This window comes from Dermacentor silvarum, chromosome 9 (assembly GCF_013339745.2).
Source record: "Dermacentor silvarum isolate Dsil-2018 chromosome 9, BIME_Dsil_1.4, whole genome shotgun sequence".
NCBI lineage: Eukaryota > Metazoa > Arthropoda > Arachnida > Ixodida > Ixodidae > Dermacentor > Dermacentor silvarum.
Genome location: NC_051162.1, coordinates 30,432,839 through 30,460,338, shown reverse-complemented (window position 1 = coordinate 30,460,338; position 27,500 = coordinate 30,432,839). Strand labels below are relative to the sequence as shown.

Genomic DNA, 27,500 nt, shown 5'->3' with positions numbered 1-27,500 from the left:
CGAGGGACGCGCTCTTTTCACGGGGAGTGAACGCACGGCAGAGAACAAACGCGCGTTCTGCGCCGTGCTTCCTTAAGGGCTGCAGAAGTAGGCGTCTCTTTCCTCCTTTACAATCACCATATATGTAGAGCAAACGCGCCTTCTTCTCACGCACGAAAGGTCGCGGGGGGGGGAGGGAAGGGAGGCGACGTTTAGCTGCGGCACCAAGTGCCTATTTATATCAGAGGCTCCGGCAACAGTCACCAACGCCGCAGGCATTTTGAGCGAACGCGGGCAAAACGCCGACGGCGTCGACAACAGTTCTGCGCGTTGCCGGTTCTGCTGCATGTCCAAGTTTATACAGCTGATAAAGCTAATATCATTACTCCGTATAGCTCTCTCCAAATTTGCTATCGCAATTGATGCTTCGCCTTCCAGGTGAAACTGCGACAACTTTTTTACTGCTTCCTCAATTTTTTCCACGTTATAATTTCTTAAATCTCTTACTTTCTTCTTGTTTATCAGTTTCGACAGTTCAGCGAATTCTATCTGACCTCTCGAGTTTGACAATTTCATGTTTTGCTGTTTCTTTATTGGGTCCTTTGTTCGATGGGAGAGCTTACCTACTGGTTGCCTTCGTGCCTTACCTCCCACTTTAATTGCTGCTTCTGAGATCAACCTAGTTACGGTTTCAATCATTGCCGTTATGTTGTCTTTATCTTCCTGTTCTAAAGCTGCATATTTGTTAACGAGCACCAGCTTGAATTCGTCTGCTTTTACCCTTACTGCGTCTAGGTTGGCCTGTTTCTTCTTGACTAATTTCACTCTTTATCTCTTCAAATTGATAGAAATCGTAGAACTCACTAACCTATGGTCACTGCACTTTACCCTACCTAACACTTCTACATCCTGCACTATTCTGGGATCGGCAGAGAGTATGAAATCAATTTCATTCCTTGTTTTTCCATTAGGGCTTTTTCCAGGTCCACTTGCTGTTGCTGCGCTTCCTGAAGAAGGTATTCATTATTCGGAGCCTATTCCTTTGCGCGAATTCTACCAACATCTCTCCTCTAGTGTTACTAGAATCGACGCCGTAGTTGCCAATTGCTTGCTTGCCAGCCTGCTTTTTCCCCACTTTTGCATCGAAGTCGCCCATGACTACAGTATACAGAGTTTGCACCTTTTTGAATGTTAATTCAACATCTTCATAAAACTATTATATTTCTTCATCATCGTGACGGGCAGTTAGGGCGTAACCTTCTACTACCTTCATTCTATACCTCCTATTTAGATTTATTACGATGACTGCTACCCTCTCATTGGTGCTGTAGAATTCATCAATGTTGCCCGCTATGTCCTTATGGACTAGAAATCCTACCCCGAATTCTCTCTTATCTGGAAGGCCTCTGTAGCAGAGGACGTGGCGGTTAGGCAGTACTGTATAAGCCTCCCCAGTTCTTCTAACCTCACTAAGGACGATAATATCCCAGGCAAAACCTGATAATTCTTCAAATAGCCCTTCTAAACTAGCCTCACTCGATAGGGTGCGAGTGTTGAACGTTGCCAGGTTCAGTTTCCAGTGGTGTCCTGTCCGGACCTAGAGATTCTTAGCACCCTCTGCCGCGTCGAAGGTTTCACCGCCGCCGTGGTCAGGTGCTCCGCAGCCGCTGGGGACTGAGGGCCATGAGTAAATTGTAGGCGTCAGGAGGGAGATAGTGGCCGAATACTTCACCAGGGAGGCCAATTCCTCTTCTGGTAAGGGAGTGACTTTGTTGAAGCTTAGTGGGCCTTCCTAATTTGGTTGCATCTTGACTAGTATAGCCTCACTAGCTCTCGGCGATATTTTTTTTTCTTTTTTTTCCCGGTTCAGGCGCCACTCCATGCCTGAAAATGTAGTGGACTGGGAAAAAATTTAACAGATCACTACACGTATATGCATACAAAACCAAAATCCTCCAGCTTAACTGCAGAATGACCCTAAATTATTGAGAATTGAAATGTCATATGTTCGTACTCTGCATCCATTATTAACGCACGTAATATAGCCAATGAGAGCCTCGTTGACTTCGCGGATATACTATCCGACTTTCTTTCATTTTGCGGTCAAAACTCTTGCGTGCGACTTACGCATTAAAGAACCAAAAAAAAACTTCCGCAAATTACGCATTGAAGAGTACAAGAAGATTAGCCCTTATTTATGAGTACTTTCACGCACTAAACGATACTCAAATGCTGCTGTCGTCTAAATTCACGTGGGTGACACGCACAGGGTTAGACATAGCCGTACATAATACGTCGAAGAGAAAAGAAATCTGTAGAGTATACCATTACTAAAAGCAATCCGCTCAGCCCATATCTAAGGCGTGGTACTCTCCACGTGCGTGTGGCAAGAACCATGTGGTGATTCTCAAAAATCAGCTGAAGTAGACGGCAGAATAACCAATATCTAACCTGATACAGCGTTATTTTTTTCATAACTATCGGCTCAAATATAAGGCTCTCTATCCGACCAACTTGGAGCGGCAGAACGTAAAGCTTGCGCTTAAGATTTTCAGCAGCTTTGTGTCAGCAGCTCTAGCACTTGAAGGCAAGAAGCGACAGTAGCCAGTGCTTGAACGAACTGCCACATTTACTGACTTGATTATTAGGTGATGGAAGATTGTGAATTTGAAGACACCGGAAAAGGGGCATAGGCAGCGGGCTGCATGGCAGGGCCTGTCCATGACATCAGATAGAATTCTTTGATAAGTTTGTGACCTGGCTTGATGCCTAGAACTGCAGAGGCACTCACTCTAATGGCCTGACCAAAGAGACGCATTTGGCTCTGCGACTGAGCACATATGCCTTGATCGAACTAGCAAGGTATTGTCTGCACGAGCTTGGTTTTAGGTACGTCCTCTTGGGAAAGTTTCAAACAGGTTCTCTAGAGGCTAGGTTCAGCAAGTACAGGCAGCTCTGCGGTTCACAATACAATGTTTTAATAACCCAAGTCTTTGAAGCAGAAACAAAAATTTGTCTTCATAACAGACTTGTTCTAGAAGACTTGCTTTTGTCCAAACAAGAGGAAGAGGCACTGAATAAACTGAGTGCTGACGCCACTAATAAGCAAATACAACATCACACTTCCAGAAGAAAGCCTAAAGACGTCTGCAAGTGACATGCATGCGATTACGTACATTGCTGGCTATTGTGCATATGCAGCACTGAAGGGCCAGCCGTGCGATGACTGCTGCGCACAACTCACAATTGCAGATAGAGAGCTGCAGGTGAATGATCATCTGTTAATTAACAGCATGAGCAGAGGAGGTTTAAAGTTTCCAAAGCCGTTCGTGGTGCATGCAGTTCTGTCAACAAAAGTTGTTTTAGAGCACCTTACAAGCACCCGCCGAGGTGGCTCAATCAACTAAGGCGTTGCGCTGCTGAGCACGAAATCGCGGGATCGAATCCCGGCTTCGGTGGCCGCATTCCGATGGAGGTGAAATGCAAAAACGCGCGTGTGCCTGCGTTGTAGTGCACGTTAGAGCACCCCAGGTGGTCAAAATTACTCCGGAGGCCTCCACTATGGCGTGCCTCATAATCAGAACTGGTTTTGGTACGTCAAACCCCAGAAAGAAGAAGCACCTTACAATCAAGACATACAAATACCAATTTCTTGCGGAAGGTGATCAACGGTCAATCCTGCAGAACAGAAAGCTCTACCTACTCAGCGACCATGAGGAACTGGAAAGTTGCATGAGTGGCCACCACCCAGATCTAGTCATCAATACATCACAAGGCCAGCCGTTAATACGCTTCTCAGGAATTATGTTGCACGTAGAAATGACCGCATATTGCCACCAGCAGGTAGTGGGTCGAGGGGGAATAAGCGGGTCGTGCCCAAAACAACAAAGAAGACCGTGCGCTTCTTCCCTGCTCGAGATCAAGCCCCAACAGACGGTTTTTCGAGGAACCAGCTGCTCTGTGGTTTATTAAGGCAGCTCGCTACGAATGTAAATCCTTGAACCTCAACTCTAGTCATGCAGGCGCCTAATGGAGTAACAACGTGGCCGCCAGCTGTCCGAATCTGCGAGTTATGCCAGGGCGTGATTGCTTTCTTCAGCTGCGTTGCCATTTTCCCGCTTAATATAGAGTATTCTGCGCCGGTGTCCGCTAAAGCACTAACCGTCAATAGTCATTGGTATATCGCGCGAAACCCGGTTGTCCCGTTCAGCTGCAGGTGATGTCGGATCAGTATCTTTCCGTATCTGTGTCGATCGGAGGTCTTCAGCACTTCGACCATCAGCGACCTCGCCCCCCAAAGATCGCTTTAGTTAGTTTTCCCCGCGGGGACTGGGCAACCGCTCGGGAGAATACCGCTGGGGCAGAGGTGAAAATCGTCTCGAAGACAACGATAGCGACTGCCGCACGGCAGGCGGTGGCAAGCGCTGCTCAGAAAGGTAGTCCTCAATGTCCCGGGCGCGTAATTCCAATTGCTAGTAGGTACAGCGTTTGACCGCTGGCGCCACGCTGCGCCGCTCGCGCGTACCATGTTTCTAGCCGCCGCCGTTGGAACGGAGGAGGCGTTGACGGAGAAAACGCTGGGCTGGTGGCGACTAGCCTGCTGTTGGGATCGGTGGTATTATAAACGCATCACTGTTTTGATGATCCAAATATAATCTCACTATCAGGGAGGGAGCAGTCTACCTGACTGGAGCAGTATTTTTTTTTTATTTGGGAGCAGCCCTGGTGCCGGGATTCAAGCGACCGCGCTGGCAAACAGAGAAGAAAAAAAATCACAGCATATCCACGGGGTGAATGATGATGAGTGGGCGAAGCTCCGGAGGGAATCATCGGATCTCCCGCTTAAGGGGACGCTAGCACAAACGCCTTAGAAACGTGCAGTACTCTCTAGTAAGGGGGAGCGGCCACAGCGTCTTACGCAGCCATTTACACATGCCGGAACGTGCACCGCGTTTGCCGACGCCATCACATGACTGCTGAGAGAGTATACCCCCCGTATTCATAAACGCTCCTCGACTTGAACTTGACTCGCCACCGCCTTGGGCAGCGCGTTCGAAACGCGTTGAAGGTAAGGCGGAGAGGCCACAGCGTCTTACACCAGCTTCTTACACGGGCCGTAACGCGCTAGCACAAACGCGTTAGAAACGCGGCCTTTCGTTAATGTTGGGTATTTATTGCCATCGTGGTGCGTGTGTCTATGTGCGCTTCGTGGCGTAGTGAGCTAACGCCGCGCGCTCGGAAGCGAGGGGTCCCTGGTTCGATTCCGCACTACGGACACAACTTCGGAATTTTTTTTCTCATTTTTCTCAGACTGGTTACACACTACTACTACGACGACGGGGACGGAACGGGTGCCGCTATGAGGAGCTTCGCTCCTAAAAAAAGTTGCAGTGGCTTAGCTCGGCTATGCCAGGATATACGTAGCGTTAGCAAATGTTCAGCGGATTATTCTTAGCTTTCCTGGTTGCCTTGATTGTCATGCTTACTGCTGCTCCAATGACACACACGCGGTATACGTATTATGTGGCACATAATACGCTCCTACGCTCAACCGCTAATTGCCAGGCAACTACTTCGGGATCCGATGAGTCAAGCTTCTCCGTTCTTCTGCGCTGTTGAGCAGCATTTGCGCTCTCCTTCTCCATGGCTATACCACACTGGCAAACGCCAGTCAGAAGCGCAGCGGCTCCAGCTCAGTGTCAGACGGCGACTGCACAGCGAGCGAACGCGCGCCGGCGCCAGTGCGTCTACCACGGCTACGACGTCACTCCTCTGGAATGCGCAGACCGGCGACGGTGAGTCGCGCGCGGCGGAGTGCGCGAGAGGTGCCGGCTCCGGTGGCTCCGGTGATGCGCAAGCCGTGTGACATCACTAATCCTTGCGCATGCGCAGCACGGCTCTTGATGTGCCACGCGAAACGGGCTTGGCTAGGCCAGTGTAGCTAACGCTACAAAAAAATTCCGAAAGTTGTGTCCGTAGCGCGGAATCGAACCAGGGACCCCTCGCTTCCGAGCGCGCGGCGTTAGCTCACTACGCCACGAAGCGCACATAGACACACGCACCACGATGGCAATAAATACCCAACATTAACGAAATGCCGCGTTTCTAGCGCGTTTCTAACGCGTTTGTGCTAGCGCGTTACGGCCCGTGTAAGAAGCTGGTGTAAGACTCTGTGGCCTCTCCGCCTTACCTTCAACGCGTTTCGAACGCGCTGCCCAAGGCGGTGGCAAGTCAAGTTCAAGTCGAGGAGCGTTTATGAATACGGGGGGTATACTCTCTCAGCAGTCATGTGATGGCGTCGGCAAACGCGGTGCACGTTCCGGCATGTGTAAATGCCTGCCTAAGACGCTGTGGCCGCTCCCCCTTACTAGAGAGTACTGCACGTTTCTAACGCGTTTGTGCTAGCGTCCCCTTAAGCGGGAGATCCGATGATTCCCTCCGGAGCTTCGCCCACTCATCATCATTCACCCCGTGGATATGCTGTGAATTTTTTTTCATAAAACGCCGGAAGCTGGCTTCCGGAACCGGAAGCGCAACCGGAGGCGGAACCGGAAGTGGAACCGGAAGTCGGCTTCCGGTTATAGTATAGGTATACATATATATGTATATATGGGTATACATACATATACGGACACACAACGCCATCTATTGAGCAACTCATAAAACTAGACGTGGCTACCTACTACGACGGGGACGAACGGGTGCCGCTATAAGGAGCTTCGCCTCTAAAAAAAAAAGCGTGATATTAAGAAAAAAATTCTAGCCGGGCAGGATTCGAACCAGCGTACGCGCGACCCGAAAGCGAGCGCCGTAGCCACTGCGCCATACAGCCACGCTTCCAAGGGTTGCATTCATGCGAACCATAAGATTGCGTTCGAGCGCCCTCAACGAAAGAAACCACCTAGAAACGCGGTACGCGCGAGCGGCGCAGCGTGGCGCCAGCGGTCAAACGCTGTACCTACTAGCAATTGGACTGTTACGTCCCGGGCTCGCTGGCCATATCGGGGCGGCGGCGAATATACGGGAAAGCCGCGACGCTCAAGACGCTGGTATGGGCACTGACGGTACAAGTGGTCAGCTTCACCGCAGTGGAAGCACAGAGGCTGGTGATCGGGTGTGCGTCAAACATCTGACTTCTGAAGGGGCATGCGTCTATCGTCGACGTAGTGAACCGGTTGCTGCGAACGATGGGCAACTGGAGCGGCATGAGCAAAGGGCGGCGGCGTGTACCCAGCGTCATAGTACGGCATCAGCTGCGCCGACAGAAGTGACCCTGAAGGAGGAACACAAACAGCGGCGGAGAGGAAGCAGGCCGCTTTAAGGCTTCCGCGTAGGTCGCATGGTGGTATTCAGGAGGTACTGCCGCAGCGTTATCAGGAGGCAAGGTGTCACGGAGCGCCTGGTGCTGTTCGTAGTTGGTAACACTTGCTATAGAGCTTACCATAGGGTGCGGTACATCTTTGGCTACCCAGATTCGTATGGGTGGCTAAAGACGTACCAACCCTGCTATAAAAGCAATCTTTAAAGTTTCATTTATTCTCAACTGTCGAGAATAAGCAGCCGCTATACCGAGGCTCAAAACACACTTGCAGTGCTGCGGAATGTGCGGGTGACGTGAGCCTGTAGCGCCGCGAAACAGCGCTTCCGTGCGCGATGCCAAGAGCGCATGCAGGAGGAACAACGTGACTTTTCTTCGTGAGCTTCGGAGCGAATAAAAGTTCAGTTGTTGTTTGGGATGCGTATTGCTTGTACTCGCTTGGGTCAGCCTAGCAGCGCGTCTCAACATTGGTGACACGGAATAGTGGTGCAGCCACCGGGGTCGACCATCAACGTCGCTATGACTACCACGTCGACGACAGACTCTACGACTATGACTTCGACGTCCACGACGGACGCTACGCCGACAGTCTCTTCAGTCGACGGTAAGCTGCCCCCCCTTTGGACCGCAGACCCCGCACTCTGGTTTATTCAAGTAGAAGCGCAGTTCGCAGCACGACGCATCACAGCCGACCTTACCAAATACCACTACGTCGTAAGCAGTCTCCCGCCGCCCATAGCCACTGAAATAGGGGATATTTTACTCGACTCGCCTGCTGAAAAGGCATATGCAACGCTAAAAGAAACCCTCATCCGCCGTGTCACGCCCCCCGAATCGCAGCGACTACAGCAACTGTTTCGCGACACGGACTTCGGTGACCGTACTCCCAGTCGGCTGTTGCAGCACATGCAACTATTGCGCGGCGAAACAACAAACACTGTAGACGGAGCATTATTGCGAGAACTCTTTTTGCAAAAGCTCTCAGTCATTGTGCTCTCAGTCATTGCACTTTGCGGTGAATTGGTAAGAAGAAACTGTGCCGTGCCCAGCCGCATATTCCCAACAACAGCGCCGACTGGAACGACCTTCCTCCTTTCATCGCTGCCATTTCAGACGTTGAAATTTCAAGACTACTGTAATTTGTGCCGTTTTGTAATACCTAATATTGTATAATTCTGTACATTTTTTTTTTTTATTTTTGTACTTACCACTCCTTTCGGTAATGCTTTCGGGCCAGGAAAGTATGTGAAATAAATAAATAAAAGATGGCGCGCGGGCAAATTTTCGAATCGACAGCTTGCTTAAAACAAAATTGAAAATGAGATATTGACGAACTTCGAACTGCAAAAAGTAGGCCTATGACATGCACTTTGTGTTATATTATTACGAAGAGTACCTGACTACTCAAATGGTGGATGAAAGTTTGCCAAAACGAAACGTTTTGTATGCTTCGGCTTGGTATTTTCAAAAATTGGCGCCTAGTTATTTTGGTGACATATGGAGTCCAGCGAAGCAATTACAATGAACAAATCAATGGTAGTTTTGCAAGAAAACATTGTCAGTCTAGTAGATTTTTGTCAAAATTCGGGACTTCTAAGACATTTCTTTCTGATCGAAGTTGCCAATACGCACTTTTACGTATTGAAGACGAATTGTTTTTTGGTCAGTCGACGAAGTTGAGGAACGTTACGCACTAAACCTAGGTTTATACTATGTTAGATCGCAGCTCTAGGGCGTCCGTTCCTGCGGAGATGTCGGCGTTCCCGGCATAACCGAGTGGACTAGCACAGCGAAAGATGAGCGCGAACGCAGCGCGCAGCTGGGGATGAAAAAAAAGCGGCGAGAGCGCGAAGAAGTGCGAGGAGGAAAGCGGAGAGCAGGGTGCAGCCAGCGGAACCATGAGGCGGAAAGCGGAGGAGGGTATGGCAAAAGCGTGAGAAAAAAAGCGTAGTGCAGCGACGAGGACTTCGAGATGGCGCATCAGTGACGCGCGTGGTCTCGTGGTCTCCGCTACTGTGAATCGCGCCCACGCTTCACCCACGCGCTCGCCCCACGTGCTGGCTCTCGCGATTGCCAGATTAGCCAGGCAGTTGCGCCGCGCTTCGATCCGTTTGCGACGTGCCGTACATAACCGATTGTCCACGCCAGCTAATATATCGCGAAATGAAACACGTTTAGTGCGGCGCTCAAATTTCGCATTAGGGAGTATCGTAATCATTGGTTAATTTTTTTTACAACCATGTTTTGGGCACTACGAGAAACTTTGAAAGCACGTCACGTGGCAAGAAATTTTTTCATACGAGATATTTAGGAAAGTCACTAGCAGCACGGTAGTATGATGATGTGTAGTGTTTAATGGCGCAAGGGCCAGCTATGGCCAAAGAGCACCGTGGCATATGGTAATGGGTTCTGAATGTATTATGGATGGAGTGGACAGTGGGTAGCAAATGGTAGATAAAAGGTGGCTCTAAAGAGGCCTAAAACAAATAGCTGTAAGTTGCGTAAAATATAGGAGTATTAAAATAATGCCAACGACTATGAGCATAAAAGCTCCGTTACGAAGCGGTCGCACAAAAAATATATGCAATAGCACTATTGCCTTAAGAGGTCCTTGAAATCAAGGGCTGAGAGGCACGTGCTGTAAAATGATTTTGCACTGCAGCTGCAGCCTGCAAGTCGAGGCTGCGCTAAAGATACCCTGGCCAGATGATTTGTAATGTGTTTACATCTGCTAAAAACTTTAAGACGGCATTCAAATCAAAAAGCGGTTCATGGCTAAGAAAGAATGCTCTGTGAAGAGGGATGTGCTCACGATATGCGGGATAAAAGTTCTTTTTCCTTCTTTCTGCGGTTTTACGTGCCAAAAGCAGTTCCGATTAGGACGCACGCCATAGTGGAGGGCTCCGGATTAATATGGCCACCTGGGGTTCTTTACCGTGCACTACACGCAAGCACACGGCCATTTTTGCATTTCGCCACCATCTAAATGCGGCCGCCGCGGCCGGAATTCGATCCCGCGATATCATGCTCAGCGGCGCAACGCCTTAGCTGACTGAGCCACCGCGGCGGGCAAAAAAAGTACGTTTTACGCTGAGCTTCTATTTCAGGGCACTAGCTAAGAACATGAATAACTGCAAGAATGTCGCCACACCTATTTCGCGTCGGAGGATCACTTCCTGTAAGAAAGTACGAGTATGTTCCATGGGTACGTCCAATCCTTAACCTGAAATTTAGCACGGTAGTAAACAGGGATGATTATTGAAAGCAAAATCTGATATTTTCGAGCGACAAGTCTGGGACATTTGACATAGAATGACCACTATCGCTATAACTAAAAGAAAAAAAAAACATTCTACGTTTCCAGGTGACAAAATAATGATCCCCATATGCAGCACTCAGTAGTGGCGGACTTGTAGGAAAGTGGAAGAACTTTGTGCCCTCGGATTCCGGAACGGATTCCTTAACCTAGCAGGGAAAACGAGCGCTCTTGAATTCCACCCACATCAAAATGCGGCAGCCGTAGCCGAGAGAGAACCCACGACCCGGAGAGCAGCAGCCCAATGAGCTACCGCTGTAGGCAAGAGGCACTTGAAATTGACTTTTACATTCGAAAAGAGAAAAACAAATCTTCCATTTGCTATCGTTTTAACCAAACATTGCCTTCGTTACAATTGTTAATTTATAGAGTCATAATTTAAAATAAAAAAAGAATTGCACAGATCAACCGCCCACCTTGGAATCTATGCGAATCGAAGTTGCGTGAACTGATTAAACAAATTATGTAAGTTTTCCCAGTTCATTATAGCGCTATTGGCGTCAAGGAAGCTGGCGCGCGCGCGCTCGTTCTATCACGCACCCGTATTACGCAATGGGACACACGCGGTGATCGTCTTATCAAGTTGGCGTTGGTGCGATACATGTATACGTGCGATTCTGGCGTAATGGTTGTACTTTCGAAGAAGAATATTGTGGCGTAATGAATAAAACATTGGGCTGCTTTGCTTGGGGACTGAGGTTCGATCCCACCATCGGGCAATTAATCGAAATAATAATTTAAGCGTGAGCTATGCGCAAGTCAGCAGCAGCACCCAACAGCCACGGTCAGGAAAGTACGAAAGGGTCCCCGAAGAAAAGATGGCTTTAAAAGTATTCGCACGGTTTTACAAGATTTTTTTTTCTTCGTCCCATGGTTTCTTCATTTTGCAGTCGCGCTTCCATCGTAGGCTCACCCTTGACGTCTCAGGAAATTTTTTCCACAGGGTTCATTTTCAACGTTCACGACCTTTACAAATCGATCATCCGAAAAAAAGGTGATAAAATTGTCGGTAACAACATCGATGCCGCGAAGCGAGTACATAATTGCCAGACTGTGCCATACCGCTTCGCGAGTGGCGCCGTGAACTATCAGGGCCGGTATTTTGTAGCGATGCCTTTCCGGTAATAATGCCTTTTCGCGCTTATCGCGCTTCGTCAGTGCATAGCCTCGCCTCCTATATAGAAAAAATATAGGAGGCTATGGTCAGTGGTCAGAGTGACGGTCCGCTCGCGTTATCAACGGGATCAGCGGGCCGTGAGCGGTAGATGATAAGACTAAGTCATAAGGCATCGCTACAAAATCGTAGCCCAGGAGCTTGGCATAGCGTTATCAGAGTGATAGTAGCCTTGGCAACAGCTGACAAGACAGAGCTCTCGCAGCGTTTCCCCAAAACCATCGAGACGACGTTTGCCTGTCGACGTATGCGCCATTCGTCATGGCTTCTCGAGGCCAGCCGTACACGCTATGCGGTTTTAGCGAGGATCTGGACTGGCGACCTTTGCACTTTCTAGAGCCCATTCCGGCGCACAGACTATGCAACGCGTGTGGTGTGCTGCCCAGAGTGACCGTTTTTCTGCCTTGCCGACACGTGCTGTGCAAAAGCTGCTACGAGCAGTGCGTACTCGACGACGGACACGCCTGTCTACTGGACGGCGACCAGTTTCTTTCGGAAGAGGCTGAGTGCAGAGACTTTCCTTTGAAGAACCTGCTCAAGCGGAAGGTAAGAAAGCGATAGGGAAAAGAATGCGTGTGTTAATAATATCCAGATCAATTTCGCAAAGAATGTAGTCACATTTGCTGTGAGAGCGGAGGAATCATGTTTAAGCTAGATGCAAGACAAGATGGAAGTGTTCCGTAGGAAGGAAAAGCAAGTATTTGGTTGCTATATTATGTATGGACCTGACGTTACTTTCAACTCGCTAATATCCTAGGCTTCACTTACTACTAACGCAAAGCTGTCTGACCTTGTGCTCAATGCGAAATGTTCAGCGTAGCAAGCAGCGAGTGCACTGCAGCGCTATTATGAATTCCCCTTCTATTTGCGTATGCTTACTCATATCTGTTAGTGAAGCATAAGGTGCTCTTGTTTCGTTTTATTAGCGTCTTTTAATTAAAGCATGACTAACTTTTATTGTGTTCTTTCTCGTCTATCTTCTTCTGCAACCAGTCTTTCACGGTGAAGGACGCTAGGTTGCATGCGTTAATCAATAAAAGGCGTCCTGACTTATTAATTGCGCTTAAATATTTGCATGTATTCTGTAATTAACCAAGTAAAAGTACAGTGTTAAGCGCTTCAAGCGGGATACCAGGAGCGTGTGGCTGCCGGCGCATCTGGGTCTGCGTTTAACTTGCAATGCTTTGCAAATCACTTTTGCTTAGAATAACCTTTCCATCCTGTACTTCATCCTCAGCAGCGGTTGTGGTCACGCAGCAAGCAATGACGTGCATGTGCGTGTCCAAGTGTCCACCTGAACGGGAGAGCATTTACTGCGCGTCCTCGTTAGCAGCACGTAAACTCGCCGCACTCTGTTTGCGGTCCACGGGCCGATCTCATCCGCCGCCGAGGAATTCTCCGTGCCGCACAGAGGGTGGGTCCGGTACCCATTTTTGCGGTTTCCGGCAGCCAATCGGCGTCGCGGCCAATCAGCGGCAGAGGCGTGGTCCTAATGGCTGTGCTAGTGCATCGCCGGAAGCCTCACTACCACTGATCGCCAACCTGTGTTACTTAGTTGCTCTGGCGTTACGCCGCTGAACATGAGGTCAGGTGGTCAAATCGAGAAGCCGCGACTGAGTTTCGGTGGGGGCAAACTGCAAAAATGCTGGTGCACCGCGCATTGAGTGCACATTAAAGAAACCCACGTGTTCGAAATTAAACCGAAGCCACCCAATAGTGAGTGCCTCATAATCGGATCGTGCCTAAGTAAAGCTTCTTCTTGGGTGAGTTGGTTCATAATGTTTAAGAGAAGATGCTACGCCACACAAAGACAAGGACGGGAGGATATTCTACACGGACAAGCAAATATTTTAAATTAAATTTTATTTCAGTCAGAGGCGTAAATATATGGAGTTTACCGCACATGTACAATGAAGCAACAAACATAATAAATCCAATGATACCATCTGAACCAAAATTTTGTTTCTTCCTTTATTGCGCATATGTGGTGTAAACTCTTTATATTTAGGTCTCCGACCGAAAAAAAAAAATTCAATTCAACATTTGCGTTTGTCCGTGTCGATAGCCTGTCGTCGTCGGTATTTAATTCAACAGCGCACACTCAAAATTGATTAAGAGGGTCATGGCGGCAACGTTTATTAAGGCAGCACTAAAGCACCCATACGAGCATTAGATCGAGCATAGATTTTAAAATCAGACAGCACGGTTAACGGACGCAGGTTCTGCGCGTTGTCTTATCACTTCAGTGTGTGAAATCATCTGGCAAAATGAAAAACCGGTAAGTTTCGAAACAGCGCGGAAAGGAAAAGACAAGAGACCATCCACGAGGGGCCGTATGTGGACACATTCTCGCACAACTTAAAGTATCCAACTTACATATTATGAATGTACTTTACAGTTCCCCTTACAAGCTATGCACTGTGTGCAATCGAATGCAAGAGCATATTAGGCCCCAGTAACCAATAAGCACAAAACCGGCACGCGCAACGTGGTTTGCCAGATATCATTTAAACATGTCAAAGTATATGTCGGACAAACGGCAAACAAAAAATGATCGACCACGTCAGTACTGCAATAACGTCAAGAATGGGTATCGATGGCATTTCGCGGCCCATTGGAATAAGAGCGCATACACTCCCATGTTTTAGAATGGCAAATTTTTAGGGAAAGAAAAGAACTAAGAAATGGAGAGAAACATTAGAGGCATTTTATATTAGAAAGTTTTAGCTATCGCTGTGTAAGCGCACCTTCTCTGGCGTTATCCGAAAAAGAAATAGTCTTTTCATATGACGGGCAACACTTGTGTTATGTAGATGTGTGTGCCCGCTTGCATTTTTCTTCGATTGATACATAAAGGTTGGCGTTCTTCAAATAAACATTCAATTGGCAGTCAGCGCTTCTTTTGTGCTATTTTAGTCTTTCTGTGTCCTTGTATCAGTGGCGCTGTTTGAGTATAGTTCCCAGAAATAATTCATTTATTCAGTGCGCGCTGGGAGCTTCGCAGTCTCCACATCGCTCTACGTGAACGTTTTCCGCAAAATTGCCTCGCCTCAAAGACGTTCTCACCCCAGCCGAGTTCGAGGAACGCATACGTAAACGCACCAAGTCTCTCGTTGTCGTTATGCGGCTCAGACGTCCGAGGACCACGCTGCCCTAATTGACAGCGCTCACAAATTTCCAGCACGCCGCCCAAACGGAGCAGACTGTTTTCTCAACGTGTTAAAATATTTCGCCTTCCACAACCATTCTCACACACAATGCACAAAGCACTAGTTCGCACACACAGTAGAAGAGCTGTGGCCGTTTTGCGTCGCAAAATTAAACCGATTCCTGAGAATTCTTATCAAACAGCAATGCTTCGTGTAACGTCGCGGTGAACTCGCGTTGTGGCTGCCGGATTTCTTCCTCCTTTGTTCCTAACCATTTTGGTTTGCAGTGTGGCGAATGTCTTAAAAAATCATTATCTCACGCCCGTGTTCCTCTCACTAACAAATTCATTCGCTTCCCTTCATAGCAACACTACGATGAGGCAGATCTTGATGTCTCATCATACTTTGACGCCTTAGCCGAACTTTGAAGTATTCGAAGTTCGGAGGCATATAATAATATGGAAGGTACTAAAATTGATAGTAATATGAAGATGTTAATATGAAAGTTGCTCAAAAGCTTTTTTCCATTTCAGGTAAAATGCTGGAACGAAGAACGTGGCTGCGACATGGTTTTGGCTGCGTCAGCGCTGAACAAGCATTTTTGCAATGACTGTGACCACCACGCTACGTCGTGCCCTCAATGTTCCAATCTCGTGCTCCGTAGTAATGTGGCCGCGCATTTACAGAGCAAATGCCGAGATCATGCGGTGTCTTTGACATCCGGGGCTCTAGAAAAGTCGAACAGTGATCAAAAAGCAATGATGTTGGCTCTCAATGCAAGCTTAGACGTGCGAGTGGTAGAAATGAAAGACAGGCTAGACAAAGTTATCAGTGATCATATTGCGCAAAGTGACCGCCTAAGTGAGATTTCACATTGTATGAACACGGTCAGAGAAACACTGCTGCAAAGATCAAGCGAAAGTAGTACATTGGACCACCTTGCTTCCCAATCTGCAGTTACCTTATACTCAGTTAAGGCAGTCGAGAAAACATTGATTGACCACAGAGGAGAGGCACGTTTGCTTGCAGGAAATATATCAGATTCAATAAAAGAGCTCAAGGAAGGTTTAGAATACACTAAGCAAACTGTCAACAACCTGAAAGAAAACAATACAGGAAGCACGTTGCAAGCGGAGTTGAGGGAACTGTTGACTGCGGATAGCGATGTGAACAAGAAAACTTGCGAAGGTGTTATTGCGCTGAAGGAAGCCCTCGGAAAAGTGTTGGACGATGCGGCAAGGACAATCTGCAGAAAGTGCGCAGGAAGTGTTGCTGGCATTGGTGAAGTGAAGGACGCTGAGAAGGAAGGAGGACCGAGCGCATTGAATAAAGAAAAAGAACTGGCCTCAAACACAATCAACATTAAGCGATATGAGTTTCTTGCTAAGGGATACAAAGCAATGAAAGACAGCGCCTATTCAGACGGCTTTCATCGTTACTCGAGTGAGAAGATATACATCTATGGCTATCACCTGTCACCGGGAGTGCGCTTTAATAAAGAGGGAGATCATGTGTTACTGCATCCTTGTGTTCAGCTGCACAAGGGTGTGATCGACGAATTTCTTCAGTGGCCTTTCAATGAGAACATTCAGCTGACCATCAAACATCCATCCGAAAGCAAACAGTGCCAGACGGTGTGGGATACTAAGGGTGCGCTTGTGTACTTTGGAAGACCCGAAGAATCGAGTAACACAGGCGCTTATACCGACTGTTGTTCATTTCCGTTAGATGATCTGGAACGTGAAGGCTACGTAGCGGACGACAAGCTTCATATTGTGTGGGAGCTTCTTCCGAAAGTAGTAGCAAAATAATTTAGAGGGGGATGATACATAAATACAACAAATACACATGCCGTTACATTTCCTATCAACAAACGTCGCTCTTCCAGATACCTTTCTTGACAGCAAAATAAAGCTTCTTGCTCAACTTTGTTCAATAATATTTCAAAATGTACGTATCTACACGACATCGCTTTACTCTGAGTTTATAAAATCGACCCAGAGTCGGGTAATGTTCCTTTCGAGACAGTTCCGTTGTTGGTGACTCGCAGTTCAAAAAAAATATTTCATCGTGGGTATTAACTATTTATTTATATATAAGCGAAACAGTCAGAACGTTAGAGACCACGCCTTCATTGCTGAAACGAAATGATTGCAATTCTGACGAAACATTCAGTGAATGTTAGCGCAATTCATATCGCTCAGATTTGTTGTCGTGGTGTGTACGTTGGTTTGTTTTCCCATCGTAATTTAAGGCCCACATACGAAGAGTAATAATCTTGAAAGTGTGCTGTCCTTTTTTATTTGCTGCACCAAATTTTTTTAAATTAACCTGTGGCTTATACCACAATTCTAACCGTTGAAATAAATTACTCGATGAGGCGAACAATACGTCCAAGAGCAATCACATGCGTATTAGACTGAGCAACAAAATTTCACTAATTACGTTCCTTAGTAGTTAATTTACAGCACACATTACAATTCGCGAATTGTAGCTAATAATCTTGCAAGGCATATAGACTTGGAACGATTTCTGTGGATAGCACCGCTTATATCAGATATGTGCCGTCAAACATGAGATAAAAATGCACGGTTGTCAAACGAAATTTGAGAGCGCATAGTTGGTGCATATGCGACATCGATTTAGGAGCGCAAAAATGACGCAACCCGAAAGGGTAGACAGTGGTTTACAGCTACTGTGAACATTTTATTCCAAAGCGTCGTCATGAAATTATACAGTACCACGGCCGCTGGAGAAAAAAAAACACCTTTTTTTTATCCAGCGGCCGTGACAGCACGCACACGTGCAGATGCGTTAATTCAAAACAAAAATTTACTATCTGATATACGCCTCGACGAATCCGATTTAATTCACGCACGAAGAAACCGAAGGCTCACCAACGCAGTCCTCCCCCCTCTTCCTTATGTGAAATTATTCCACTAACATGCAGGCTCGCTCAGTGCAACTTTTCTCAAGAATATTTGCATCTCAGAAAAATGCGTCCCAACCAGAAGAGCTGAAGTGCTCCGACAAATGCGTGCGTTCGTTTTTCTGGTGATGGCGCTTGTCCCGCGTCTACCCTTTCTTTCGTGTCGTGACTCTATTCTTTTTTTTTTTGCTCCCAGATCATTGCACTGTTGTGCTAGTCACTTAATTCGGAAAATGCTGTTTCATGCATTGAAGCACAAAACTAACTGGAACGCCAATGTATTTCGTCCCGCGTCTACCCTTTCTTTCCTGTCGTGTCTGTATTCTTTTTTTCGCTCCTAGATCATTGCACGGTTGTCCTAGTTACTTAATTAGGAAAATGCTGTTTCATGCATTGAAGAACAAAACTAACCGGAACGCCAAGATATTTCGTCCCGCGTCTAACCTTTCTTTCGTGTAGTGTCTGTATTCTTTTTTTCGCTCCTAGATCATTGCACGGTTGCCCTAGTCACTTAATTAGTAGAATGCTGTGTCATGCATTGAAGAACAAAACTAACCGGAACGCCAAGATATTTCGTCCCGCGTCTAACCTTTCTTTCGTGTAGTGTCTGTATTCTTTTTTTCGCTCCTAGATCATTGCACGGTTGCCCTAGTCACTTAATTAGTAGAATGATGTGTCATGCATTGAAGAACAAAACTAACCGGAACGCCAAGATATTTCGTCCCGCGTCTAACCTTTCTTTCGTGTAGTGTCTGTATTCTTTTTTTTCGCTCCTACATCATTGCACGGTTGCCCTAGTCACTTAATTAGTAGAATGCTGTGTCATGCATTGAACAACAAAACTAACCGGAACGCCAAGATATTTCGCCCCTCGTCTAACCTTTCTTTCGTGTAGTGTCTGTATTCTTTTTTTCGCTCCGAGATCATTGCACGGTTGCCCTAGTCACTTAATTAGTAGAATGCTGTGTCATGCATTGAAGAACAAAACTAACCGGAACGCCAAGATATTTCGTCCCGCGTCTAACCTTTCTTTCGTGTAGTGCCTGCATTCTTTTTTTCGCTCTTAGATCATTGCACGGTTGCCCTAGTCACTTAATTAGTAGAATGCTGTGTCATGCATTGAAGAACAAAACTAACCGGAACGCCAAGATATTTCGTCGCGCGCCTAACCTTTCTTTCGTGTAGTGTCTGTATTCTTTTTTTCGCTCCTAGATCATTGCACGGTTGCCCTAGTCACTTAATTAGTAGAATGCTGTGTCATGCATTCAAGAACAAAATTAACCGGAACGCCAAGATATTTCGTCCCGCGTCTAACCTTTCTTTCGTGTAGTGTCTGTATTCTTTTTTTCGCTCCTAGATCATTGCACGGTTGCCCTAGTCACTTAATTAGTAGAATGCTGTGTCATGCATTGAAGAACAAAACTAACTGGAACGCCAATGTATTTCGTCCCGCGTGTAGCCCTGCTTTCGTGTCGTGTCTGTACTCTTTTTTTCGCTTCTAGATAATTGCACAGTTGTCCTAGTCACCTAATTAGGAAAATGCTGTTTCACGCATTGAAGCACAAAACTAACTGGAACGCCAATGTATTGCGTCCCGCGTGTACCATTTCTTCCGTGTCATTCTGTATTTTTTTTTCGCTCCTAGATCATTGCACGGTTGCCCTAGTCACTTAATTAGGAAAATGCTGTTTCATGCATTGAAGAACAAAACTAACCGGAACGCCAAGATATTTCGTCCCGCGTCTAACCTTTCTTTCGTGTAGTGTCTGTATTCTTTTTTTCGCTCCTAGATCATTGAACGGTTGCCCTAGTCACTTAATTAGTAGAATGCTGTGTCATGCATTGAAGAACAAAACTAACTGGTACGCCAATGTATTTCGTCCCTCGTCTACCATTTCTTCCGTGTCATCTCTGTATTTTTTTTCGCTCGTAGATCATTGCACGGTTGCCCTAGTCACTTAATTAGGAAAATGCTGTTTCATGCATTGAAGAACAAAACTAACCGGAACGCCAAGATATTTCGTCCCGCGTCTAACCTTTCTTTCGTGTAGTGTCTGTATTCTTTTTTTCGCTCCTAGATCATTGAACGGTTGCCCTAGTCACTTAATTAGGAAAATGCTGTTTCATGCATTGAAGAACAAAACTAACTGGTACGCCAATGTATTTCGTCCCGCGTCTACCATTTCTTCAGTGTCATTCTGTTTTTTTTTTTTCGCTCGTAGATCATTGCACGGTTGCCCTAGTCACTTAATTAGGAAAATGCTGTTTCATGCATTGAAGAACAAAACTAACTGGTACGCCAATGTATTTCGTCCCGCGTCTACCATTTCTTCAGTGTCATTCTGTTTTTTTTTTTTCGCTCGTAGATCATTGCACGGTTGCCCTAGTCACTTAATTAGGAAAATGCTGTTTCATGCATTGAAGAACAAAACTAACTGGTACGCCAATGTATTTCGTCCCGCGTCTACCATTTCTTCCGTGTCATCTCTGTATTTTTTTTTCGCTCGTAGATCATTGCACGGTTGCCCTAGTCACTTAATTAGGAAAATGCTGTTTCATGCATTGAAGAACAAAACTAACTGGTACGCCAATGTATTTCGTCCCGCGTCTACCATTTCTTCAGTGTCATTCTGTTTTTTTTTTTTTTCGCTCGTAGATCATTGCACGGTTGCCCTAGTCACTTAATTAGGAAAATGCTGTTTCATGCATTGAAGAACAAAACTAACTGGTACGCCAATGTATTTCGTCCCGCGTCTACCATTTCTTCAGTGTCATTCTGTTTTTTTTTTTTCGCTCCTAGATCATTGCACGGTTGCCCTAGTCACTTAATTAGGAAAATGCTGTTTCATGCATTGAAGAACAAAACTAACCGGAACGCCAAGATATTTCGTCCCGCGTCTAACCTTTCTTTCGTGTAGTGTCTGTATTCTTTTTTTCGCTCCTAGATCATTGAACGGTTGCCCTAGTCACTTAATTAGGAAAATCATGGAGGAAGGAAACAAAACAGGAGAGGCCCTGACGTCACTTTTTTGAAGCCGGAAGTGCAGCCATGTTGGTGTGCCACCTCTCCTTGCGCCGCCAATCAGGGGTTCTGCAGCTCGCCGGAGCAGGTGGGCGCGAACTTTGAACTTGCATTGTTACGAGCCGCCGGAAGTGTGTGCTCCTGACGCGCGTCAAAACAAAGCCTACAAAACTTCTGTAGCAGTTTTAGTGAAGCAGACGCGCTCCTGTGTTTTTCCGTGGCACGTTGAAGAAGACAACGAAGACCCGCGGCGTGATTGCTTGAGTGTATCTATTGCTGGCCGACATTCACACTCACCGACCAAAACACAACGTTCAAGCTTACGCACCAAACCCGAAAGTCAGCTTTTCTCGCGAACAAAAGGTGCTGCGGGAAAGACACCGGCGGAAAAATCTTATCTCACTTTTCAGAGACCGAGAGCAGCAGCGAAGCTTCAGGAGCGCGGTTGTCATGGCAACGTTGACACTTGGGGTACCCGTCCCAGTGCTCCTTTGCGAAAAACAGCACGTGACTTCCGCCACACCTTCTCCAATACGCTCGTGCTGGCCAGGGCCTCTCCTGGGGTTTCCTTCCTCCATGAGGAAAATGCTGTTTCATGCATTGAAGAACAAAACTAACCGGAACGCCAAGATATTTCGTCCCGCGTCTAACCTTTCTTTCGTGTAGTGTCTGTATTCTTTTTTTCGCTCCTAGATCATTGAACGGTTGCCCTAGTCACTTAATTAGGAAAATGCTGTTTCATGCATTGAAGAACAAAACTAACTGGTACGCCAATGTATTTCGTCCCGCGTCTACCATTTCTTCAGTGTCATTCTGTTTTTTTTTTTTTCGCTCGTAGATCATTGCACGGTTGCCCTAGTCACTTAATTAGGAAAATGCTGTTTCATGCATTGAAGAACAAAACTAACTGGTACGCCAATGTATTTCGTCCCGCGTCTACCATTTCTTCAGTGTCATTCTGTTTTTTTTTTTCGCTCGTAGATCATTGCACGGTTGCCCTAGTCACTTAATTAGGAAAATGCTGTTTCATGCATTGAAGAACAAAACTAACTGGTACGCCAATGTATTTCGTCCCGCGTCTACCATTTCTTCAGTGTCATTCTGTTTTTTTTTTTTTTCGCTCGTAGATCATTGCACGGTTGCCCTAGTCACTTAATTAGGAAAATGCTGTTTCATGCATTGAAGAACAAAACTAACTGGTACGCCAATGTATTTCGTCCCGCGTCTACCATTTCTTCAGTGTCATTCTGTTTTTTTTTTTCGCTCGTAGATCATTGCACGGTTGCCCTAGTCACTTAATTAGTAGAATGCTGTGTCATGCATTGAAGAACAAAACTAACTGGTACGCCAATGTATTTCGTCCCGCGTCTACCATTTCTTCAGTGTCATTCTGTTTTTTTTTTTTCGCTCGTAGATCATTGCACGGTTGCCCTAGTCACTTAATTAGGAAAATGCTGTTTCATGCATTGAAGAACAAAACTAACTGGTACGCCAATGTATTTCGTCCCGCGTCTACCATTTCTTCAGTGTCATTCTGTTTTTTTTTTCGCTCGTAGATCATTGCACGGTTGCCCTAGTCACTTAATTAGGAAAATGCTGTTTCATGCATTGAAGAACAAAACTAACTGGTACGCCAATGTATTTCGTCCCGCGTCTACCATTTCTTCAGTGTCATTCTGTTTTTTTTTTCGCTCGTAGATCATTGCACGGTTGCCCTAGTCACTTAATTAGTAGAATGCTGTGTCATGCATTGAAGAACAAAACTAACTGGTACGCCAATGTATTTCGTCCCGCGTCTACCATTTCTTCAGTGTCATTCTGTTTTTTTTTTTTTTTCGCTCGTAGATCATTGCACGGTTGCCCTAGTCACTTAATTAGGAAAATGCTGTTTCATGCATTGAAGAACAAAACTAACTGGTACGCCAATGTATTTCGTCCCGCGTCTACCATTTCTTCAGTGTCATTCTGTTTTTTTTTTTTTTTTTCGCTCGTAGATCATTGCACGGTTGCCCTAGTCACTTAATTAGGAAAATGCTGTTTCATGCATTGAAGAACAAAACTAACTGGTACGCCAATGTATTTCGTCCCGCGTCTACCATTTCTTCAGTGTCATTCTGTTTTTTTTTTTCGCTCGTAGATCATTGCACGGTTGCCCTAGTCACTTAATTAGGAAAATGCTGTTTCATGCATTGAAGAACAAAACTAACTGGTACGCCAATGTATTTCGTCCCGCGTCTACCATTTCTTCAGTGTCATTCTGTTTTTTTTTTTCGCTCGTAGATCATTGCACGGTTGCCCTAGTCACTTAATTAGTAGAATGCTGTGTCATGCATTGAAGAACAAAACTAACTGGTACGCCAATGTATTTCGTCCCGCGTCTACCATTTCTTCAGTGTCATTCTGTTTTTTTTTTTTCGCTCGTAGATCATTGCACGGTTGCCCTAGTCACTTAATTAGGAAAATGCTGTTTCATGCATTGAAGAACAAAACTAACCGGAACGCCAAGATATTTCGTCCCGCGTCTAACCTTTCTTTCGTGTAGTGTCTGTATTCTTTTTTTCGCTCCTAGATCATTGCACGGTTGCCCTAGTCACTTAATTAGGAAAATGCTGTTTCATGCATTGAAGAACAAAACTAACTGGTACGCCAATGTATTTCGTCCCGCGTCTACCATTTCTTCAGTGTCATTCTGTTTTTTTTTTTTCGCTCGTAGATCATTGCACGGTTGCCCTAGTCACTTAATTAGGAAAATGCTGTTTCATGCATTGAAGAACAAAACTAACTGGTACGCCAATGTATTTCGTCCCGCGTCTACCATTTCTTCCGTGTCATCTCTGTATTTTTTTTTCGCTCGTAGATCATTGCACGGTTGCCCTAGTCACTTAATTAGGAAAATGCTGTTTCATGCATTGAAGAACAAAACTAACTGGTACGCCAATGTATTTCGTCCCGCGTCTACCATTTCTTCCGTGTCATCTCTGTATTTTTTTTTCGCTCGTAGATCATTGCAGGGTTGCCCTAGTCACTTAATTAGGAAAATGCTGTTTCATGCATTGAAGAACAAAACTAACTGGTACGCCAATGTATTTCGTCCCGCGTCTACCATTTCTTCCGTGTCATCTCTGTATTTTTTTTTCGCTCGTAGATCATTGCACGGTTGCCCTAGTCACTTAATTAGGAAAATGCTGTTTCATGCATTGAAGAACAAAACTAACTGGTACGCCAATGTATTTCGTCCCTCGTCTACCATTTCTTCCGTGTCATCTCTGTATTTTTTTTTCGCTCGTAGATCATTGCACGGTTGCCCTAGTCACTTAATTAGGAAAATGCTGTTTCATGCATTGAAGAACAAAACTAACTGGTACGCCAATGTATTTCGTCCCGCGTCTACCATTTCTTCAGTGTCATTCTGTTTTTTTTTTTTCGCTCGTAGATCATTGCACGGTTGCCCTAGTCACTTAATTAGGAAAATGCTGTTTCATGCATTGAAGAACAAAACTAACTGGTACGCCAATGTATTTCGTCCCGCGTCTACCATTTCTTCCGTGTCATCTCTGTATTTTTTTTTTCGCTCGTAGATCATTGCACGGTTGCCCTAGTCACTTAATTAGGAAAATGCTGTTTCATGCATTGAAGAACAAAACTAACTGGTACGCCAATGTATTTCGTCCCGCGTCTACCATTTCTTCAGTGTCATTCTGTTTTTTTTTTTTCGCTCGTAGATCATTGCACGGTTGCCCTAGTCACTTAATTAGTAGAATGCTGTGTCATGCATTGAAGAACAAAACTAACTGGTACGCCAATGTATTTCGTCCCGCGTCTACCATTTCTTCAGTGTCATTCTGTTTTTTTTTTTCGCTCGTAGATCATTGCACGGTTGCCCTAGTCACTTAATTAGGAAAATGCTGTTTCATGCATTGAAGAACAAAACTAACTGGTACGCCAATGTATTTCGTCCCGCGTCTACCATTTCTTCCGTGTCATCTCTGTATTTTTTTTTTCGCTCGTAGATCATTGCACGGTTGCCCTAGTCACTTAATTAGGAAAATGCTGTTTCATGCATTGAAGAACAAAACTAACTGGTACGCCAATGTATTTCGTCCCGCGTCTACCATTTCTTCCGTGTCATCTCTGTATTTTTTTTTCGCTCGTAGATCATTGCACGGTTGCCCTAGTCACTTAATTAGTAGAATGCTGTGTCATGCATTGAAGAACAAAACTAACTGGTACGCCAATGTATTTCGTCCCGCGTCTACCATTTCTTCAGTGTCATTCTGTTTTTTTTTTTTTTCGCTCGTAGATCATTGCACGGTTGCCCTAGTCACTTAATTAGGAAAATGCTGTTTCATGCATTGAAGAACAAAACTAACTGGTACGCCAATGTATTTCGTCCCGCGTCTACCATTTCTTCAGTGTCATTCTGTTTTTTTTTTTTTCGCTCGTAGATCATTGCACGGTTGCCCTAGTCACTTAATTAGGAAAATGCTGTTTCATGCATTGAAGAACAAAACTAACTGGTACGCCAATGTATTTCGTCCCGCGTCTACCATTTCTTCAGTGTCATTCTGTTTTTTTTTTTTCGCTCGTAGATCATTGCACGGTTGCCCTAGTCACTTAATTAGGAAAATGCTGTTTCATGCATTGAAGAACAAAACTAACTGGTACGCCAATGTATTTCGTCCCGCGTCTACCATTTCTTCAGTGTCATTCTGTTTTTTTTTTTCGCTCGTAGATCATTGCACGGTTGCCCTAGTCACTTAATTAGTAGAATGCTGTGTCATGCATTGAAGAACAAAACTAACTGGTACGCCAATGTATTTCGTCCCGCGTCTACCATTTCTTCAGTGTCATTCTGTTTTTTTTTTTCGCTCGTAGATCATTGCACGGTTGCCCTAGTCACTTAATTAGGAAAATGCTGTTTCATGCATTGAAGAACAAAACTAACCGGAACGCCAAGATATTTCGTCCCGCGTCTAACCTTTCTTTCGTGTAGTGTCTGTATTCTTTTTTTCGCTCCTAGATCATTGCACGGTTGCCCTAGTCACTTAATTAGGAAAATGCTGTTTCATGCATTGAAGAACAAAACTAACTGGTACGCCAATGTATTTCGTCCCGCGTCTACCATTTCTTCAGTGTCATTCTGTTTTTTTTTTTTCGCTCGTAGATCATTGCACGGTTGCCCTAGTCACTTAATTAGGAAAATGCTGTTTCATGCATTGAAGAACAAAACTAACTGGTACGCCAATGTATTTCGTCCCTCGTCTACCATTTCTTCCGTGTCATCTCTGTATTTTTTTTTTCGCTCGTAGATCATTGCACGGTTGCCCTAGTCACTTAATTAGGAAAATGCTGTTTCATGCATTGAAGAACAAAACTAACTGGTACGCCAATGTATTTCGTCCCGCGTCTACCATTTCTTCCGTGTCATCTCTGTATTTTTTTTTCGCTCGTAGATCATTGCACGGTTGCCCTAGTCACTTAATTAGGAAAATGCTGTTTCATGCATTGAAGAACAAAACTAACTGGTACGCCAATGTATTTCGTCCCGCGTCTACCATTTCTTCCGTGTCATCTCTGTATTTTTTTTTCGCTCGTAGATCATTGCACGGTTGCCCTAGTCACTTAATTAGGAAAATGCTGTTTCATGCATTGAAGAACAAAACTAACTGGTACGCCAATGTATTTCGTCCCGCGTCTACCATTTCTTCCGTGTCATCTCTGTATTTTTTTTTCGCTCGTAGATCATTGCACGGTTGCCCTAGTCACTTAATTAGGAAATGCTGTTTCATGCATTGAAGAACAAAACTAACTGGTACGCCAATGTATTTCGTCCCTCGTCTACCATTTCTTCCGTGTCATCTCTGTATTTTTTTTTTCGCTCGTAGATCATTGCACGGTTGCCCTAGTCACTTAATTAGGAAAATGCTGTTTCATGCATTGAAGAACAAAACTAACTGGTACGCCAATGTATTTCGTCCCGCGTCTACCATTTCTTCCGTGTCATCTCTGTATTTTTTTTTCGCTCGTAGATCATTGCACGGTTGCCCTAGTCACTTAATTAGGAAAATGCTGTTTCATGCATTGAAGAACAAAACTAACTGGTACGCCAATGTATTTCGTCCCTCGTCTACATTCTTCCGTGTCATCTCTGTATTTTTTTTCGCTCGTAGATCTTGCACGGTTGCCCTAGTCACTTAATTAGGAAAATGCTGTTTCATGCATTGAAGAACAAACTACCTGGTACGCCAATGTATTCGTCCCGCGTCTACCATTTCTTCCGTGTCATCTCGTATTTTTTTTTTCGCTCGTAGATCATTGCACGGTGCCTAGTCACTTAATTAGGAAATGCTGTTTCATGCATTGAAGAACAAAACTAACTGTACGCCAATGTATTCGTCCCGCGTCTACCATTCTTCCGTGTCATCTCTGTATTTTTTTTTCGCTCGTAGATCATTGCACGGTTGCCATAGTCACTTAATTAGCGAAAATGCTGTTTCATGCATTGAAGAACAAAACTAACTGGTACGCCCATGTATGTCGTCCCTTCGCTCTTACATTTTCTTCCGTGTTCATCTCTGTATTTTTTTCGCTTCGTAGATCCTTGCACGGTTGC

At 45.5% G+C, this 27,500-nt stretch overlaps 1 protein-coding gene across 1 annotated transcript; it reads left to right on the top strand.

Annotated features, from left to right (window-relative positions):
* Nucleotides 1–11,975: 11,975 nt before the first annotated feature.
* On the top strand, nucleotides 11,976–16,955 carry LOC119465194 (TNF receptor-associated factor 6-A-like). The gene is made up of 2 exons (XM_037725991.2): nucleotides 11,976–12,333; nucleotides 15,470–16,955. Exons 1-2 carry the CDS (start codon nucleotides 12,049–12,051, stop codon nucleotides 16,745–16,747), a joined length of 1,563 nt encoding a protein of 520 aa, XP_037581919.1. The 5' UTR covers nucleotides 11,976–12,048; the 3' UTR covers nucleotides 16,748–16,955.
* Nucleotides 16,956–27,500: the final 10,545 nt, after the last annotated feature.

What these genes read in the sequence shown, in the direction of transcription:
- LOC119465194 (XM_037725991.2), top strand. Translation starts at nt 12,049, where the DNA reads ATGGCTTCTCGAGGCCAGCCGTACACGCTATGCGGTTTTAGCGAGGAT. An exon ending in AGAACCTGCTCAAGCGGAAG is followed by an intron (nt 12,334 to 15,469) that starts GTAAGAAAGCGA and finishes TTTCCATTTCAG; the next exon opens with GTAAAATGCTGGAACGAAGA.